The following is a 19399-nucleotide window of genomic DNA, read 5'->3' on the forward strand; positions in this document are numbered from 1 at the left end:
AGGCAGCATCTCGGGAGAGAAGGGAACATAGAAACATAGAAAATAGGTGCAGGAGTAGGCCATTCGGCCCTTCGAGCCTGTACGCACCGCCATTCAATATACACTGGAATTTAGAAGGATGAGAGGAGATCTTATCGAAACGTATAAGATTATTAATGGGTTGGACACGTTAGAGGCAGGAAACATGTTCCCAATATTGGGGGAGTCCAGAACCAGGGGCCACAGTTTAAGAATAAGGGGTCGACCATTTAGAACTGAGATGAGGAAACACTTTTTCAGTCAGAGAGTTGTGAATCTGTGGAATTCTCTGCCTCAGAAGGCAGTGGAGGCCAATTCTCTGAATGCATTCAAGAGAGAGCTGGACAGAGCTCTTAAGGAAAGCGGAGTCAGGGGGTATGGGGAGAAGGCAGGAACGGGGTGCTGATTGAGAATGATCAGCCATTACCACATTGAATGGTGGTGCTGGCTCGAAGGGCCGAATGGCCTCCTCCTGCACCTATTGTCTGTTGTCAATATGATCATGGCTGATCATCCAACTCAGTAACCTATACCTGCCTTCTCTCCATACCCCCTGATCCCTTTAGCCACAAGGGCCACATATAACTCCCTCTTAAATATAGCAATTAACTGGCCTCAACGACCCTCTGTGGCAGAGAATTCCATAGATTCACCACTCTCTGTGTGAAAATTTTTTTTCTCATCTCGGTCCTAAAAGACTTCCCCCTTATCCTTAAACTGTGACCCCTTGTTCTGGACTTCCCCAACATCGGGAACAATCTTGCTGCATCTAGCCTGTCCAACCCCTTAAGAATTTTGTAAGTTTCTATAAGATCCCCCCTCAATCTTCTAAATTCCAGCGAGTACAAGCCGAGTCTATCCAGTCTTTCTTCATATGAAAGTCCTGCCATCCCAGGAATCAATCTGGTGAACCTTCTCTGTACTCCCTCTATGGCAAGAATGTCTTTCCTCAGATTAGGAGACCAAAACTGTACGCAATACGCCAGGTGTGGTCTCACCAATGCCCTGGGTGACGTTTTAAAAGAACGTCCTTTAATTCTGAGGCTGTGCCCTCTGGTCCTGGACTCCCCCACCAGTGGAAACATCCTCCCCACATCCACTCTATCTATGCCTTTCATTGTTCTGTAAGTTTCAATGAATTGCGTTGAGCGGAACTCTTAAATCTCTTATCTTAAGGAGCTCCTAACTCTTTGGGTACACCCACTTTGTACTGAGCCTGATCCCTTCTGAATCAGCCAAAACATTATGACCACGGACAGGCGAAGTGAATAACATTGATTATATTGTTGCAATGGCACCTGTCAAGGGGTGGGATATATTAGGCAGCAAGTCAACAGTCAGTTCTTGAAGTTGACGTGTTGGATGCAGGAGAAATGGGCAGGGGTAAAGACCTGAGCGACTTTGACAAGGGCCAAATTGTTGTGGCCAGACGACTGGGTCAGAGCATCTCTGAAACGGCAAGGCTTGTGGGGTGCTCCCGGTCAGCAGTGGTGAGTACTGACTGACTAACAGTGGTCCGAGGAGGGACAAACCCACAAACCGGCGACAGGCAGGGTGTTGGGCGCCCAAGGCTCATCGATGCGCGAGGGCAACGAAGGCGATCCCGTCTGGTCCGAGCCGACAGAAAGTCGACTCTGGCACAAGTCACGGAAAATGTTAACGGTGGTCACGGGAGGAATGTGTCACAATACACAGTGCATCGCACCCTGCTGCGTATGGGGCTGCACACGGAGGACCAACAGCATGTTAGGCAGGTAGTCATAATGCTGTTAAACTGGAAAGACTGCTGAGAAGATTTATTTATGAGGATGTTGCCACGACTCGAGGGTCTGAGATACAGGGGGCAGGTCGGGTTGGGTAGGATTTTATTCCTTGGAGGGCAGGAGGCTGAGGAGTGATCTTGTAGCGGTGTGTAAATTCGGGAGGGGAATAGATTGGGAGGACGCACATCCCACATCCTCCCACATCCCAAAGGCGTTAGGGTTTTGCAGGCTAATTATCCCGCAGTAAATTACCTTTGGTGTGTAGGGAGTGGGTGAGGAAGTGGGCCTGTTTACACTGTGTATCTCTATACTAAACTAGTGTGAGCAGATGACTTGGTGGGCCGAAGGGCCTGTTTCACGGTGTATCTGAACTGAACTAGTGTGAATGGCTGGTTGGCATGGGCTCAGTGGGCTGAAGGGCCTGTTTCCCTGGTGTATCTCTGAACTGAACATAGAAACATAGAAAATAGGTGCAGGAGTGGGCCATTCGGCCCTTCGAGCCTGTACGCACCGCCATTCAATATGATCATGGCTGATCATCCAGCTCAGTATCCCGTACCTGCCTTCTCTCCGTACCCCCTGATCCCTTTAGCAAAAAGGGCCACATCTAACTCCCTCTTAAATATAGCCAATGAACTGGCCTCAACTACCTTCTGTGGCAGAGAATTCCACAGACTCACCACTCTCTGTGTGAAGAAATGTTTTCTCATCTCGGTCCTAAAAGACTTCCCCCTTATCCTTAAGCTGTGACCCCTGGTTCTGGACTCCCCCAACATCGGGAACAATCTTCCCGCATCTAGCCTCTCCAACCCCTTAAGAATTTTATATGTTTCTATAAGATCCCCACTCACTAGTGTGAACGGTTGATCGCTGGTCGGCATGGACTCGGTGGGCCGAAGGGCCTGTTTCACAGTGTATCTCTTAACTGAACTAGTGTGAACAGTTGATCGATAGTCGGCATGGACTCGGTGGGCCGAAGGGCCTGTTTCCACGGTGTATCTCTGAACTGAAATAGTGTGAGCGGTTGATCGGTGGGCCGAGGGGCCCATTTCCACGCTGGCTGGGTCTCTGAGCTAAGGCCTACTGCCGCCGAGTTTGCCGACCTTGGTGTCCTGTGCCGTTGCCGTGGCAACGCTGTGGTTTGTGGCCAGCTTTTCACCCTTTGTTCCAATGAAGAGTCATTTATCGCGGCTCCACCTGGTCGCTGAAGTGGCCGCCTATCGAATCTACGTTGCACGAAAACCGGGCAGTCACCCAGCCGCCCGCCCAACCTGCGGCTTGACCGGGGCATCGTGGGGTATGGGCGTTGGTCCTGAGTCACAGTGTCGCAATGCGAGCACCTTGGTTTAGTTTTAGTTTAGTTTGGAGATGCCGCGAGGAAACAGGCCCTTCGGCCCACCGAGTCCGCGCCGACCAGCGATCCCCACACACCAACACTATCCTACACACACGCACGCACGCACACACACACACACACACAAGCACACACACACACACACACACACTAGGGGACAATTCGCACTTGTAATAAGCCAATTAACCTACAAACCTGAAGGTAGACACGAAAAGCCGGGGTAACTCAGCGGGTCAGGCAGCATCTTGGGGGAGAAGGAATGGGTGACGTTTCGGGTCGGGACCCTTCCTTGGGCTGATGTCAGGGGAGGGGTCGGGACAAAGATAGGGTGTAGTCGGAGACAGGAAGACTAGTGGGAAAACTGGGGAGGGGAAAGAGAGGGACAGAGGAACTATCTGAAGTTAGAGAAGTCAATGTTCATACCGCTGGGGTGTAAACTACCCGAGCGAAATATGAGGTGCTGTTCCTCTAATTTGCGCTGGACAATGACAATGGAGGAGGCCCAGGACAGAAAGGTGAGACTGGGGAGTGGGAGGGGGAGTTGAAGTGCTGAGCCACCGGGAGATCAGGTTGGTTAAGGCGGAGGTGTCGAGCGAAACGGTCGCCGAGCCTGCGCTTGGCACACAACCTGCAAAGCCGCACGTCTTTGGAGTGCGGGAGGAAACTGAAGATGTTGGAGGAAACCCTCGCCGGTCACGGGGAGAACGTGCAAGCCCCGTGCAGGCAGCGCCCGCGGTCAGGATTGAACCCGGGTGTCTGGCGTTGCAAGGCACCAACTCGACCGCTGCGTCGCCCTTGGCTAGCCTTGTTCGTGACACAAAGTGATTCACATCCCTGCTGCTGCTGCCTCCTGCTCTGTGGTCAATCATTAACCTTTCTTAATTGCCCCGGCACTCAGTCACCAAAGCTCGATGGTTTCGTTAACGCTTTGCGTTTGCTCCACCTGTGTAAATTCCCAGAATGATGCTCACTTGATATCACGAAACTGATCTCCCGGTTGCCAAACACTTTAATTCCCCTTCCCATTCCCACACTGACCTCCCAGTCCTTGGCCTCCTCCGTTGTCAGAGTGAGGCCAAATGCAAACTTTGGAGCAACACCATCTCATAGAAACATAGAAAATAGGTGCAGGAGTAGGCCATTCGGCCCTTCGAGCCTGTACGCACAGCCATTCAATATGATCATGGCTGATCATCCAACTCAGTATCCCGTACCTGCCTTCTCTCCATACCCCCTGATCCCTTTAGCCACAAGGGCCACATCTAACTCCCTCTTAAATATAGCCAATGAACTGGCCTCAACTACCTTCTGTGGCAGAGAATTCCACAGACTCACCACTCTCTGTGTGAAGAAATGTTTTCTCCATCTCGGTCCTAAAAGACTTCCCCCTTATCCTTAAGCTGTGACCCCTGGTTCTGGACTTCCCCAACATCGGGAACAATCTTCCCGCATCTAGCCTCTCCAACCCCGTAAGAATTTTATGTGTTTTGTTTTGTAGCAGCATCTGCAGTTATTTCCTTATGCTTCCTTTATCGTCATTTCTTTTTTTGCTTATCTTTCATTCATTTGTTCCGTATCTCTCCCTCTCCCCCCCCCCCATCGTTCGTATCTCTCATCGAAACATAGAAAATAGGTGCAGGAGGAGGCCATTCGGCCCTTCGAGCCAGCACCGCCATTCAATGTGATCATGGCTGATCATCCACAATCAGTAACCTGTGCCCAGCTTCTCCCCATATCCCTTGATCCCACCAGCTCTATCTAACTCTCTTAAATTCATCCAGTGAATCGGCCTCCACTGCCCTCTGTGGCAGAGAATTCCACAAATTCACAACTCTCTGGGTGAAAATGTTCCTTCTCACTTCAGTTTTAAATGGCCTCCCCTTTATTCTAAGACTGTGTGTGTGGCCCCTGGTTCTGGACTCCCCCAACATTGGGAACATTTTCCCTGCATCTAGTTTGTCAAGTCCTTTTAGAATTTTATACGTCTCTATAAAATCCCCTCTCATCCTTCTAAACTCCAGTGAACATAAGCCTAGTCTTTCCAATCTTTCCTCATATGGCAGTCCCACCATCCCAGGGATCAATCTCGTGAACTCTGGGGAGGCCATCTGAGGAAGGGTCTCGACCCGAAACGTCACCCATTCCTTCTCTCCTGAGATGCTGCCTCGACCCGCTGAGTTACCCCAGCATTTTGTGAATAAATGCCTTCCATTTAAAACTGAGGTGAGAAGGAACTTTTTGAACTTGTGGAATTCTCTGCCACAGAGGGCAGTGGAGGCCGATTCACTGGATGAATTTAAGAGAGAGTTAGATAGAGCTTTAGGGCCTAGCGGAATCAAGGGATGTGGGGAGAAGGCAGGCACGGGTTATTGATTGTAGACGATCAGCCGTGATCACGATGAATGGCGGTGCTGGCTCGAAGGGCCGAATGGCCTCCTCCTGCACCTGTTTTCTATGATTCTATGTGACCTACGCTGCACTACCTCAATTCCCTTATCCCGTGACTTTCGGTCTGAAGAAGGGTCTCGACCCGAAGCTTCGCCCGTTCCTTGTCTCCCGAGATGCTGCCTGTCCCCGCTGAGTTACTCCAGCATTTTGTGTCTCAGCATTCCTTCAATCTCTGCTTTTTTTGTAATTATTGCTCTTTGCTTGAAAGTTCTAGCTGGTACCTCTCGCCTGCTTGGTTTCACAGGACATCTTGTGCTAGCTTTGTGGGTGTATATTGGCTGCCACTGCACTCTCTGGCCCCGTATCGGGTCATCACATTCACACGGTGAATTACAATTACACTGACATGTCGAGACCTGGTCCCTTGTGAATGCAGTACAGCGAGTTCTTTCCCCTTTAGTTTCAGTTTAGTTTATTGTCACGTGTACAGTGAGTGGTGAATCTGTGGAATTCTCTGCCACAGAAGGTAGTTGAGGCCAGTTCATTGGCTATATTTAAGAGGGAGTTAGATGTGGCCCTTGTGGCTAAAGGGATCAGGGGGTATGGAGAGAAGGCAGGTACGGGATACTGAGTTGGATGATCAGCCATGATCATATTGAATGGCGGTGCAGGCGCGAAGGCCGAATGGCCTACTCCTGCACCTTGTTTCTATGTTCCTATGGAACAGTGAAAATCTTTTTGTTGCGTGCTGTCCAACAGATACCTGGATGGGCTTATATCTGCTCTTCCCCCCATCCAGGGACCCAATAGCCCTTCCAAGTGAGACAGAGGGCCAGGTGAACCTCTTTTAGTTTAGTTTTGAGATACAGCGCGGAAACGGGCCCGTCCAGTCCGCGCCGACCAGCGATCCCCACACGCCGACACTATCCTGCACGCACTGGGGACAAATTACATTCATACAAAGCCAATTGCCCTGCAGATCTTTGGATAGTGGGAGGAAACTCCAGAGTGGAATTCTCTGCCTCAGAAGGCAGTGGAGGCCAATTCTCTGAATGCATTCAAGAGAGAGCTGGATAGAGCTCTTAAGGATAGCGGAGTCAGGGGGTATGGGGAGAAGGCAGGAACGGGGGTACTGATTGAGAATGGTCAGCCATGATCACATTGAATGGCGGTGCGTACAGGCTCGAAGGGCTGAATGGCCTCCTCCTGCACCTATTGTCTATTGAAACCGAAAAGATCTCTTGAGAAAACCCACGTGGGTCACGGGGAGAACGGACAAACTCCGTGCAGACAGCACCCGTAGCTGAGATCGAACCTGGGTCTCTGGCGCTGTGAGGCAGTGATTCTACCACTGCGCCACCGTGCCGCCCTCTAACCTCGTCTACTGCATTCGGTGATGTGATGTGATCTCCTCTACGTTATTGAGACCGGGCGTAGACTGGGTGACCATTTTGCCCATCGCTTGCCCTTGGTTTTCCCAGGCCTGCCGGACCTCACAAGTTCCAGGAGTAGAATTGGGCCCATCGAGCCTACTCCGTCATTCAATCATGGCCTCTGAAAGCCATTTTCCTGCCTTCTGCCCACAACCCTTGACACCCGTCCTCCTGGTGTCATCTCCCAGGTCGCTAACCACCTTTCCCCTTCCCATTCCCGAAACTGACCTTTCTTTCCTGGGCTCCTCCATTGCCAGAGTGAAGCCACGTGCAAACTGGAGGAACAGCACCTCGTATTCCTCTGGGGTAGCTTACGCCCCAGCGGTATGAACACTGACCGACACACTGAGGAATCACAGAGGGGGAGCAGTGAGAGAGAAACTCCCTGCAAGAAAGGTCCTGAGCCCAAACACCACCTAGTCTTTCCCCCCCGGTGGTCTAGCAGTAGAGCTACTGCTTTGGCCCGGGTTTGATCCTGACTACGGCTGTACTGAGTTTGTACGTTCTCCCCGTGACCAGCGAGGGTTTTCTCCGAGATCTTCGGTTTCTGCCCACTCTCCAAAGGCGTGCGGGTTTGTAGGTTAATTGGCTTGGTGTAAGTGTTTAAAAAAAAAAAAAAAATAGACAATAGGTGCAGGAGGAGGCCATTCGGCCCTTCGAGCCAGCACTGCCATTCACCACTGATCATCCACAATCAGTACCCCGATCAAGTCAAGTCAAGTCAAATTTATTTGTCACATACACGATGTGCAGTGAAATGAAAGTGGAAATGCCTGCGGGTTGTGCACAAAAAGAATTACAGTTACAGCATATAAATAAAGTTAATAAGTTACTATTAGTGTCGACAAAAATTTAGCCTCTGGGGTTATAAAAGTTGACAGTCCTGATGGCCTGTGGGAAGAAGCTCCGTCTCATCCTCTCCGTTTTCACAGCGTGACAGCGGAGGTGTTTGCCTGATCGTAGCATCTGGAACAGTCCGTTACTGGGGTGGCTGCCTTCTCCCCATACCCCCTGACTCCACTATCATTAAGTGCTCTATCTAACTCTCTCTTGAAAACAGCCAGGGAATTGGCCTCCACTGCCTTCTGAGGCAGAGAATTCCACAGCTTCACAACTCTCTGACTGAAAAAGTTTTTCCTCATCTCCGTTCTAAATGGCCGACCCCTTAATCTTAAACTGTGGCCCCTGGTTCTGGACTCCCCCAACATCGGGAACATGTTTCCTGCCTCCAGCGTGTCCAATCCCTTAATAATCTTATATGTTTCAATAAGATCCCCTCTCATCCTTCTAAATTCCAGCTTATACAAGTCCAGTCTTTCAACATACGACAGTCCCGCCATTCCGGGAATTAACCTCGTGAACCTACGCTGAACTCCCTCCATAGTAAGAATGTTCAAATTTGGAGACCAAAACTGCACACAGTACTCCAGGTGTGGTCTCTATGTCCCTGGTGTGCGTGTGTTAGTGTGCGGGGATCGCTGGTCGGTACGGACCCGGTGAGCCGAAGGGCCTGTTTCCGCGCTGTGTCTCTAAACTAATACACTAAGCCCCTCCCCAGCCTCTGTTCCAACTTTCTCCCTCGTACTACAATCAGTCTGAAGAAGAGTCCCCATCCGTGTTATCCAGAGATGCCGCCTGGCTCGTCGAATTACTCCGGCACTTTGTGTCTTTTTTTTTCTCGTAAACCGGCATCTGCAGTTCCTTGTTAGACACAAAATGCTGGAGTAACTCAGCGGTTTCCTCCCACACTCTAAAGACGAACAGGTTTGGAGGTTAATCGGCTCGGTAAATGTAAAAAAAAAAGTCCCTGGTGGGTGTAGGATAGTGTTAACAAAATGCTGGAGTAACTCAGCGGGTCGGGCGGCATCTCGGGAGAGGAGGAATGGGTGGCGTTTCGGGTCGAGACCCTTCTTCAGACTGATGTCGGGGGGGGGGCGGGACAAAGATAGGATGTAGTCGGAGACGGGAAGACTAGTGGGGGAACTGGGAAGGGGGAGGGGATGGAGAGGGTAAGCAGGGACTACCTGAAGTGGGGCAAGTCTGCAGTTCCTTGTGTCTACCTGGATGGTGTTTTCTGCCACATTTATACCTGAGGTTCCTAAACAGCAATTCTTAGGGTAGCGTCCATTGTGGCCGTCTATCTCTTTCCTGAATCTAAACTTCAAGCGCTGTTATATTCCTCTCCGATTCTTAATCTCCGCCTCTCCTGACCTCACCCTCTCCAGCACTTTGGTGCCACCTCTGGTTTTCAATTTAAGGTTATTACTAATGATTGATAACTCATAAGACTCGTGATTTGCTGCGTATGTAAACAGATTGCCGCCCTTTTTTCTAGATGACTTCACACTGCACGTAGTCTCAAGAAGAATGTTCTAGAAAGGCCCTCTCAGTGTTAAAAGGACACTGACACTGCGAGGTTGCGCCTCAAATATTGCTTTTCTGACTTTATCCTTTGTAAAGGAATATGTTTATTTTGTTGAGAGAGTACTGTGAGGAAAACCTTTTCACCCAGAGAGTTGTGGAGGCCAATTCACTGCATGTTTTCAAGAGAGAGTTAGATGTAACTCTTGGGGCTAACGGAATCGAGGGATATGGGGAGAAAGCAGGAATGGGGTAGTGATTGTGGATGATCGGCCGTGATCATATTGAATGGCGGGTGCGGGCTCGAAGGGCCGAATGGCCTCCTCCTGCACCTATTGTCTAATATGATCAGGGCTGATCATCCAATATCAGTACCCCGTTCCTGCTTTCTCCCCATACTCCTTGATTCTGTTTTCTCCCCAATTATCTGTTTCTATGTAAATATCAGAGACTTGTAGATGGGGGAAACAGGCCCTTTGGCCCAACTTTCCCACACCGACCAACATGCCCCATCTACACTTGTTCCACCTGCCCTCGCTCGCACCATCTATATACTAAAACTCTCGTTTGTTTGTTTGTTTGTTCCTGAACTACAGCCAAAACTGTACACGATAGCGCGACAGTTTTAGGCCCACCTTGCTCACCGTCGTCCCTTTGGTGTAAATGGAAGAAGTTTAATTGAAATCGGTGTATATTTTAAAAGTTATTCACATTTTAAAGTTTTAATTTATCTCCGAGGGAGGGGGGGAGGATAAAGAGGGTTGAGGGGGATGGAGTGGGGGGAGGGGAAGTGGGAAGGGGGGGAGAGGAAGAGAGGGGAGGAGAGGAAGAGAGGGGAGGAGAGGGTGCTGCACCAATGCAGGAGAGGTTTGGGCCCAACAGGTTCACTTGGTCTATACCCTCTAAACCTATCTTATCCATTTACCTGTCCACACATCTCTTAAACATTACCTGTCTTAAATACCTCCTCCAGAAGCTGCATCTGCCCACCACCCTCTGTGTAAAAACAAAGTTACCCCTTGAAGTTCTATTAAATCGTCTCCCCCCCCCTCCCCCCCCACATTAACCTATGTCCTCCAGTTCTCGATTCCCTTACTCTGGACAAAAGTGCGATTACCCGATTTCTTCCTCTCATGATTACATGCACCTCTATAAGATCTCTGACTCTGACTAGTGTAACTTAGTCAGATACACTCATGACAAAAGAAATTTCTCCTCATCTCCTTCCTAAAAGAACGTCCTTTAATTCTGAGGCTGTGCCCTCTGGTCCCAGACTCTCCCACTAGTGGAAACATCCTCTCCGCATCCACTCTATCCAAGCCTTTCAGTATTCTATACGCTTCAATGAGGTCCCTACTCGCTTGTGAGTGGATGAGGAAATGGGGTAACACAGAAGGACACAAAGTGCTGGGGTAACTCAGCGGGTCAGGCAGCATCTCTGGACAACTTGGGCAGGTTTCAGGTCAGAACCATCAGTGATAGCAAAGAACTGGTGATCCAGTGTGGAGACAGGCCCTTCGGCCCAACTTGCCAACTTGTCCCAGCTACACTACTCCCGCCTGCCCGCGTTTGGTCCACATCCCTCCAAAGCCGTCCTGTCCATGTGCCTGTCTAACTGTTTCTTAAATGTTGGGATAGTCCCAGCCTCAACTACCTCCTCTGGCAGCTCGTTCCATGCACCCACCACCCTTTGTGTGAAAAAGTTACCCCGCAGGTTCCTATTCGATCTTTTCCCCTTCACCTTAAACCTATGTCCACTGGTCCTCGATTCCCCTACTCTGGGCAAGAGACTCTGCGATCTATTCCTCTCATGCTTTTACACACCTCTATTAGATCGCCCCTCATCCTCCTGCACTCCGGGGAATAGAGACCCGGCCTACTCAACCTCTCCCAATAACTCAGACCCTCGAGTCCTGGCAACATCCTTGTAAATCTTCTCTGCGCCCTTGATTGATGACATCTTTCCCATAACATGTTGTCCTGAAAACAGAACACAATACTCTAAATGCGGCCTATTACTCAATGTGTCGTCTGTCGAGCTATCCATTAATTTATCAATCGCTCAAGTTCCTGTTGCCTCAGAGGAAAGCAGGCAACATAATCGAGGGCCATTCGCCCCTTGGTCATTACCTCTTCCTCCCTCTCTCGTTGGGTCGAAGATACAAAGATTGAAAGCACCTACCACCAGATTCGAGAACAGTTAGGAAGCGCAGCGGTAGAGTTGCCGCCTTACGGCGAATGCAGCGCCGGAGACCCGGGTTCCATCCCGACTACGGGCGCCGCCTGTACGGAGTTTGTACGTTCTCCCCGTGACCCGCGTGGGTTTTCTCCGAGATCTTCAGTTTTCTCCCGCACTCCAAAGACGTGCGGGTTTGTAGGTAAATTGGCTCGGTGTAAATGTAAAAATTGTCCCCAGTGTGTGTAGGATAGTGTTAATATTGCTGGTCGGCACGTACTCGGTGGGCCGAAGGGCCTGTTTCCGCGATGTATCTCTAAAGTGCTAACTGTTCTTCCCCACTGTTAGCAGATGATTGCAGGGGAAGACGGCAGGGGAAGAGAAAGACATTCTGGCCTTCCATCACAGTGAGGAGGTGACTGGAGGAGACTCACTGTAGACAATAGGTGCAGGAGGAGGCCATTCGGCCCTTCGAGCCTGTACGCACCGCCATTCAATGTGATCATGGCTGATCATTCTCAATCAGTACCCCGTTCCTGCCTTCTCCCCTTCCCCCCAGACTCCGCGATCCTTAAGAGCTCTATCCAGCTCTCTCTTGAATGCATTCAGAGAATTGGCCTCCACTGCCTTCTGTGATGGATGTTTTTTGTTTTATGTTGCTTTTGTGATTGTGGGTTCTATTGCTGTCTTTTCTATTGCCTCTATCCTACACCCACTAGGGACAATTTTTACATTTACCCAGCCAATTAACCTACATACCTGTACGTCTTTGGAGTGTGGGAGGAAACCGAAGATCTCGGAGAAAACCCACGCAGGTCACGGGGAGAACGTACAAACTCCTTACAGTGCAGCACCCGTAGTCAGGATCGAACCTGAGTCTCTGGCGCTGCATTCGCTGTAAAGCAGCAACTCTACCGCTGCGCTACCGTGCCGCCCAATTTTTGAATGACAATAAAGGCCATTCTATTCTATTACTGAACCGACCCCTCATAAGCTACGGGTGAAGTCCCGATCTCCCAATCTACCTCATTGCAACGCTTGCACTTTTATTCGCCTGCACTTTCTCTGTAGCTATAGAAGCATAACATTATATTCGGGTTATTTTTCTGTTTGAGCTCCTTGTTCTTGCGTGACTCGATTGTGTTTGCGTAGGATAGAATTTGCCTGGCGGGCATGCAAACAAAGTACCTTACTGTATCTGTATCACAGTACACAAAGCAATAATAGACAGATTCCTATCTGACCAGGTAGGCACACAATGCTGGAGTAACTCAGCGGGTCAGGCAGCATCTCAGGAGAGAAGGAATGGGTGACGTTTCGGGTCGAGACCCTTCTGCCACCTATCTGACCACTCTCGTTACTCCAGCATTTTGTGAATAAATACCTTTGATTTGTACCAGCATCTGCAGTTATTTTCTTATAGGATAGTGTTAGTGTGCGGGGATCGCTGGTCGGCGCTGGTCGGCGGGGATCGCTGGTCGGCGCTGGTCGGCGGGGATCGCTGGTCGGCGCTGGTCGGCGGGGATCGCTGGTCGGCGCTGGTCGGCGGGGATCGCTGGTCGGCGCTGGTCGGCGGGGATCGCTGGTCGGCGCTGGTCGGCGGGGATCGCTGGTCGGCGCTGGTCGGCGGGGATCGCTGGTCGGCGCTGGTCGGCGGGGATCGCTGGTCGGCGCTGGTCGGCGGGGATCGCTGGTCGGCGCGGACCCGGTGGGCCGAAAGGGGCCTATTTCCGCACTTCTAAACTAAACTAAAAACGAAACTCCTCCTATAACTTGTGAATCTTTGTCCCTTTCGCCTTTAAAGGCCATGCACAAGGCAGAACGGTGATTAGAACTGATTAATCCAGTTGTGGCTGGATCGGTGTTATTGTAAAATCTCAGCCGAGTCTCCTTGCTTTTGTATACACTCGCTATTTACAAAACCCAGCCGTGTGTGTGTGTGTGTGTGTGTGTGTGTGTGTGTGAGTGTGTTTTAAACCCCTTTCTCCACCTCCATCACGAGATGGACACAAAAAGCTGGGGTATGCGAGTGTAGGTGGGTGAGTGAGTGGGTCTGGGTGGGAGAGGTGGTCAGAAAGTGGGGAGAATTGAATGGGGTTAGGATAGGATCGGGGTTTGCACTCGTGTGTCGGGCGAGGTTCCGCCATCGCTTTGCCGCGGCCGGTGCCTCTGCGGAGATCGTCCGCAGTCCATGCCTCTCCACCGCCAAGTCAGTGGGCGGGCCATTGTCTGCACCTCCCCACAGTTGCCGTTGTCTGAGCCCCGAGAAGCCCCACTTCTTCAGGTTGAGTCCGCAACGTCCCACTCCAGTGGGGAGGCGGTTCAGGGGCTTTCCTGGTAGGTGCCCTGGTGCCATCTCTTGTTTGTCGTCCGTTGTCTAACATGTTGACAATCCTCCAAAGGGATTGGGGTAAATGGGTGCTTGACGGTTGGCATGGCCAAATGGGCCGAAGGGCCTGTCCCCCACCCCCCCCCCCCCCGGCTTTCTGTTCCACCAAATTGTATAGGTTGGACAAGTTAGAGGCAGGAAACATGTTCCCAATGTTGGGGGAGTCCAGAACAAGCGGCCACAGTTTAAGAATAAGGGGTCGGCCATTTAGAACTGAGATGAGGAAAAACTTTTTCAGTCAGAGAGTTGTGAATCTGTGGAATTCTCTGCCTCAGAAGGCAGTGGAGACCAATTCTCTGAATGCATTCAAGAGAGAGCTGGATAGAGCTCTTAAGGATAGCGGAGTCAGGGGGTATGGGGAGAAGGCAGGAACAGGGTACTGATTGAGAAGGATCAGCCATGATCACATTGAATGGCGGTGCTGGCTTGAAGGGCCGAATGGCCTCCTCCTGCACCTATTGGTCCTAGATTTGCTCATTTGCTTAGTCCATGACTACATTATTGCAATGCTACGCTGCCAATCCCTTGTTTTTGGCAAACATGGACACGTGACATGCCATCTAATCATTTCTATTGTTAATACAGTAAACACCCGACGAGCAATTGGAGAAACTTCCCATTTTAAGACCGTAATACATATAGCAACAGAATAGTCTGAAGAAGGCTGAGCACTCCAACACCCCCTCCCACTCCCAGTCTGACCTTTCTGTCCTGGGCCTCCTCCATTGTCAGAGTGAGGCCCACCGCAAATTGGAGGAACAGCACCTCATATTTCGCCTGGGCAGCTTACAGCCCAGCGGTATGAACATTGACTTCTCCAACTTCAGATAGTTCCTCTGTCCCTCTCTTCCCCTCCCCCTTCCCAGTTCTCCCACTGTCTTCCTGTCTCCACCTGTATCCTTTCTTTGTCCCGCCCCCCCCTGACATCGGTCTGAAGAAGGGTCTCGACCCGAAACGTCACCCATGCCTTCTCTCCAGAGATGCTGCCTGACCTGCTGAGTTGCTCCAGCATTTTGTGTTACGTTTGATTTGTACCAGCATCTGCAGTTATTTTCCTACACAGTCTGAAGAAGGGTCTCGACCCGAAACGTCACCCATGCCTTCTCTCCAGAGATGCTGCCTGTCCCGCTGAGTTACTCCAGCATTTTTGTGTCTGCCAGCTACACTAGTCCCACCTGCCCGCGTTTGGTCCATATCCCTCCAAACCTGTCCTGTCCATGTACCTGTCCAACTGTTTCTTAAACGTTGGGATAGTCCCAGCCTCAACTACCTCCTCTGGCAGCTCGTTCCATTCACCCACCACCCTCTGCGTGTGAAACAGTTGCCCCTCAGATTCCCATTAAATCTTTTCCCCCTGTTCTTGTGCTGCACTGTTCAATGTTTTGGAGGGTAGGGCTTGAAGTTTGATGGCTTGCTGTGCGGGAAAGGGGGTGTTGGGTGTTGAAAGCTGTGGTATTAAGGTGGCAGATGCTCTGTGCGTTTGAAACATAGAGATGTAATTTAAAAAAGTGCAGGGGTAGGCCATTCGGCCCTTCGAGCCAGTACCGCCAGTCAGTATGATCATGGCTGATCCTCCAAAATCAATTCCCCCGTTCCTGCCTTCTCTCCATATCCCTTGATTCCGCTAGGCCCTGGAGCTCTATTTAAACTCTCTTTTAAATTCATCCAGTGAATTGGCCTCCACTGCCTTCTGTGGCAGAGAATTCCACAGATTCCCAACTCTCGATGAAAAGGTTTTTCCTCATCTCAGTCCTAAATGGCCTACCCCTTATTCTTAAACTGTGAGCCTGGGTTCTGGACTTCCCCCAACATGGGGAACATTTTTCCTGCATCTAGCCTGTCCAATCCCTTAAGATCGCCTCTCATCCTCTTAAATTCCAGTGAATACAAGCCCAGTCGATCCATTCTTTCATCATCTGTCAGTCCCGCCATCCCGGGAATTAACCTGGTGAACCTTCGCTGCACGCCCTCAATAGCACGAATGTCCTTCCTCAAATTAGGGGACCAAATCTGCACACAGTACCCCAGGATAGACACAAAAAGCTGGAGTAACTCAGCGGGTCAGGCAGCATCTCTGGAGAGAAGGAATGGGTATAAGAAAATAACTGCAGATGCTGGTACAAATCGATTTATTCACAAAATGCTGGAGTAACTCAGCAGGTCAGGCAGCATCTCGGGAGAGAAGGAATGGGTGACGTTTCGGGTCGAGACCCTTCTTCAGACTGATGTCGGGGGTGGGACAAAGGAAGGATATAGGTGGAGACAGGAAGATAGAGGGAGATCTGGGAAGGAGGAGGGGAAGGGAGGGACAGAGGAGCTATCTGAAGTTGGAGAAGTCGACGTTCATACCACCGGGCCGCAAACTGCCCAGGCGAAATATGAGGTGCTGCTCCTCCAATTTCCGGCGGGCCTCACTATGGCACTGGAGGAGGCCCATGACAGAGAGGTCAGACTGGGAATGGGAGGGGGAGTTGAAGTGCTGGGCCACCGGGAGATCAGTGGCGTTAATGCGGACCGAGCGCAGGTGTTCAGCGAAGCGATCGCCGAGCCTGCGCTTGGTTTCGCCGATATAGATGAGTTGACATCTGGAGCAGCGGATGCAATAGATGAGGTTGGAGGAGGTGCAGGTGAACCTCTGTCTCACCTGGAAAGAATGTTTGGGTCCTTTGATGGAGTTGAGGGGGGAGGTAAAGGGACAGGTGTTGCATCTCGTGCGGTTGCAAGGGAAAGTGCCCGGGGTTAGGGTGGTTTGGGTAGGAAGGGACGAGTGGACCAGGGAGTTGCGGAGGGAACGGTCTCTGCGGAATGCAGAGAGGGGAGGGGATGGGAAGATATGGCCAGTGGTGGGGTCCCGTTGTAGGTGACGGAAATGTTGGTGGATGATATGTTGGATCCGCTGGCTGGTGGGGTGGAAGGTGAGAACGAGGGGGATCCTGTCCTTGTTGCGAGTGGGGGGAGGGGGAGCAAGAGCGGAGCTGCGGGAAGGAATGGGTGACGTTTTGGGTTGAGACCCTTCTTCAGACTGTTTAGGTATAAGGGAAACGAGAGAGATGGACGATGATAAAGGAAACAGGCCATTGTGAGGTGTTTGTAGCTGTGTAAATATCTTTTGTTCATTGTTCTTTACCTCTCCATAATCATCATCAATATCGCTTGTTCCCCTTATCCCTAACCAGTCTGAAGAAGGGTCTCGACCTGAAACGTCACCCATTTCTTCTCTCCAGAGATGCTGCCCGTCCCGCTGAGTTACTCCAGCTTTTTGTGTCCATCTTCGGGTTTAAACCAACATCTGCAGTCCTTCCTACACAATACCCCAGGTGTGGTCTCACCAGGGCCCTGTACGACTGCAGTTGGACCTCCTTGCTCCAATACTCAAAGTGAGCTGAGGGGAGGTGGGGGGGGGGGAGAACTGAGGTAGGTTTGTCAATTGTCCCGTATTAGCTGGGGCATCCCGTATTTTGGGCTAAATTGGTTTGTCCAGTATGGGACCGCCCTTATCCTGTATTAGGCCTAGGGGCGCTGTAGGCCCTGCGGTGGGGGGGGTGGGGGGGGCTGTAGGCCCTGGGGGGAGCTTTAGGCCCGGTCGCTGGAGGCCTGGAGGCCGCTTAATGGAGGTTACATAGCAACCCGCCTCCTGGCCTGGGCGGCCGCCATTGGCGGAGCGGGAGCACATGGCCGCTGGCTGTGTGAGGTTACGAGGGGCGTGGGGCAGTGACGTCACCTTGTCCCTTAGACACAAACATGCTGGAGTAACTCAGCGGGTCGGGCAGCATCTCTGGAGCGAAGGGATGGGTGACGTTTCGGGTCGAGACCCTTCTTCAGATCCCGAGATGCTGCCTGACCCGCTGAGTTACTCCAGCATTTTGTCTCGGCCTTGGATTTAAACCAGCATCTGCAGTTTTTTATTTCCTACTCGCCTTGTCCCTTATTTGGGAGTGAGATAGTTGGCAACTGAGGTTTCCTTCACTCCCTGATATAGTGTTATGTTTATCCGCATGCTTTCTTTTGCATTTCAGTGCTGACCCAGAACTTGACCACAAACAGCTCTTCAACGACTGCTCCATTGACAAGTTCCAGCACATCTCCAACCTCTGGAGCTGCCATCGAGAATGCGACTGGCGTCTCGGACAACGCGACCACTCCTTCAACGACGCCCACTCGCCCGGAGAATGCGACTGTTGCCTCAGACAATGCGACGACTCCCTCCGTCTCACCATCCCCAGCAGAAAATGCAACTGTTACCACGAACAATGCGACTGCAGTGTCTGCAACACCATCTATAGCAGGAAATACAACTGTTCCTTCAGAGAATGCAACCACCCCCTCTCCAACACCATCCACAGCGGGGAATACGACTGTTTCTTCAGACAATGCGACGACTGCCTCTGCAACACCGCTCACAGCAGAAAATGCGACTGCTTCCTCGGACAATGCGACCACAATGCCTGTGACACCGTCCACAGCGCAGAATGCGACTGTTGCTTCGGACAATGCAACCACCCCCACTGCAGCATCAACCCCTGCAGAAAATGCGACCGTTCCCTCAGCGAATGCGACGACTGCCTCTGTAACACCAACCCCAGCTGAAAATGCGACCGTTCCCTCAGATAATGCGACAACCCCCACTGCAGCATCAACCCCTGCAGAGAATGCGACCGTTCCCTCAGAGAATGCAACTACCCCCACTGCAGCATCAACCCCTGCAGAGAATGCGACCATTCCCTCAGAGAATGCAACTACCCCCACTGCAGCATCAACCCCTGCAGAGAATGCGACCATTCCCTCAGAGAATGCAACTACCCCCACTGCAGCATCAACCCCTGCAGAAAATGCGACCGTTCCCTCAGAGAATGCGACGACTGCCTCTGTAACACCAACGCCAGCTGAAAATGCGACCGTTCCCTCAGATAATGCGTCAACCCCCACTGCAGCATCAACCCCTGCAGAGAATGCGACCGTTCCCTCAGAGAATGCAACTACCCCCACTGCAGCATCAACCCCTGCAGAAAATGCGACCGTTCCCTCAGAGAATGCGACGACTGCCTCTGTAACACCAACGCCAGCTGAAAATGCGACCGTTCCCTCAGAGAATGCGACTACCCCCACTGCAGCATCAACCCCTGCAGAAAATGCGACCGTTTCCTCAGAGAATGCGACGACTGCCTCTGTAACACCAATGCCAGCTGAAAATGCGACCGTTCCCTCAGATAATGCGACAAGCCCCTTGACAATACCGACCACGGCGCAGAATGCGACTGTTCCTTCAGATAATGCGACAACCCCCACTGCAGCATCAACCCCTGCAGAGAATGCGACCGTTCCCTCAGAGAATGCAACTACCCCCACTGCAGCATCAACCCCTGCAGAGAATGCGACCGTTACCTCTGAGAATGCGACGACTGCCTCTGTAACACCAACCCCAGCTGAAAATGCGACCGTTCCCTCAGATAATGCGACAAGCCCCTTGACAATACCGACCACGGCGCAGAATGCGACTGTTCCTTCAGACAATGCAAC

General features: G+C 51.3%; 1 protein-coding gene across 1 annotated transcript in view; it reads left to right on the forward strand.

The window, feature by feature from the left end:
• Positions 1 to 18469, forward strand: part of LOC144612350 (thrombospondin-3-like) — a 61805-nt gene extending 43336 nt beyond the window's left edge. Inside the window, exons 21-23 of the mRNA XM_078431925.1 lie at positions 2958 to 3073; positions 6283 to 6342; positions 17899 to 18469. Of these exons, the coding sequence (XP_078288051.1) occupies positions 2958 to 3073; positions 6283 to 6342; positions 17899 to 18469 (747 nt within the window). The remainder of the gene's footprint in view (positions 1 to 2957; positions 3074 to 6282; positions 6343 to 17898) is intronic.
• Positions 18470 to 19399: the final 930 nt, after the last annotated feature.

Source organism: Rhinoraja longicauda, chromosome 44, assembly GCF_053455715.1.
Source record: "Rhinoraja longicauda isolate Sanriku21f chromosome 44, sRhiLon1.1, whole genome shotgun sequence".
NCBI lineage: Eukaryota > Metazoa > Chordata > Chondrichthyes > Rajiformes > Arhynchobatidae > Rhinoraja > Rhinoraja longicauda.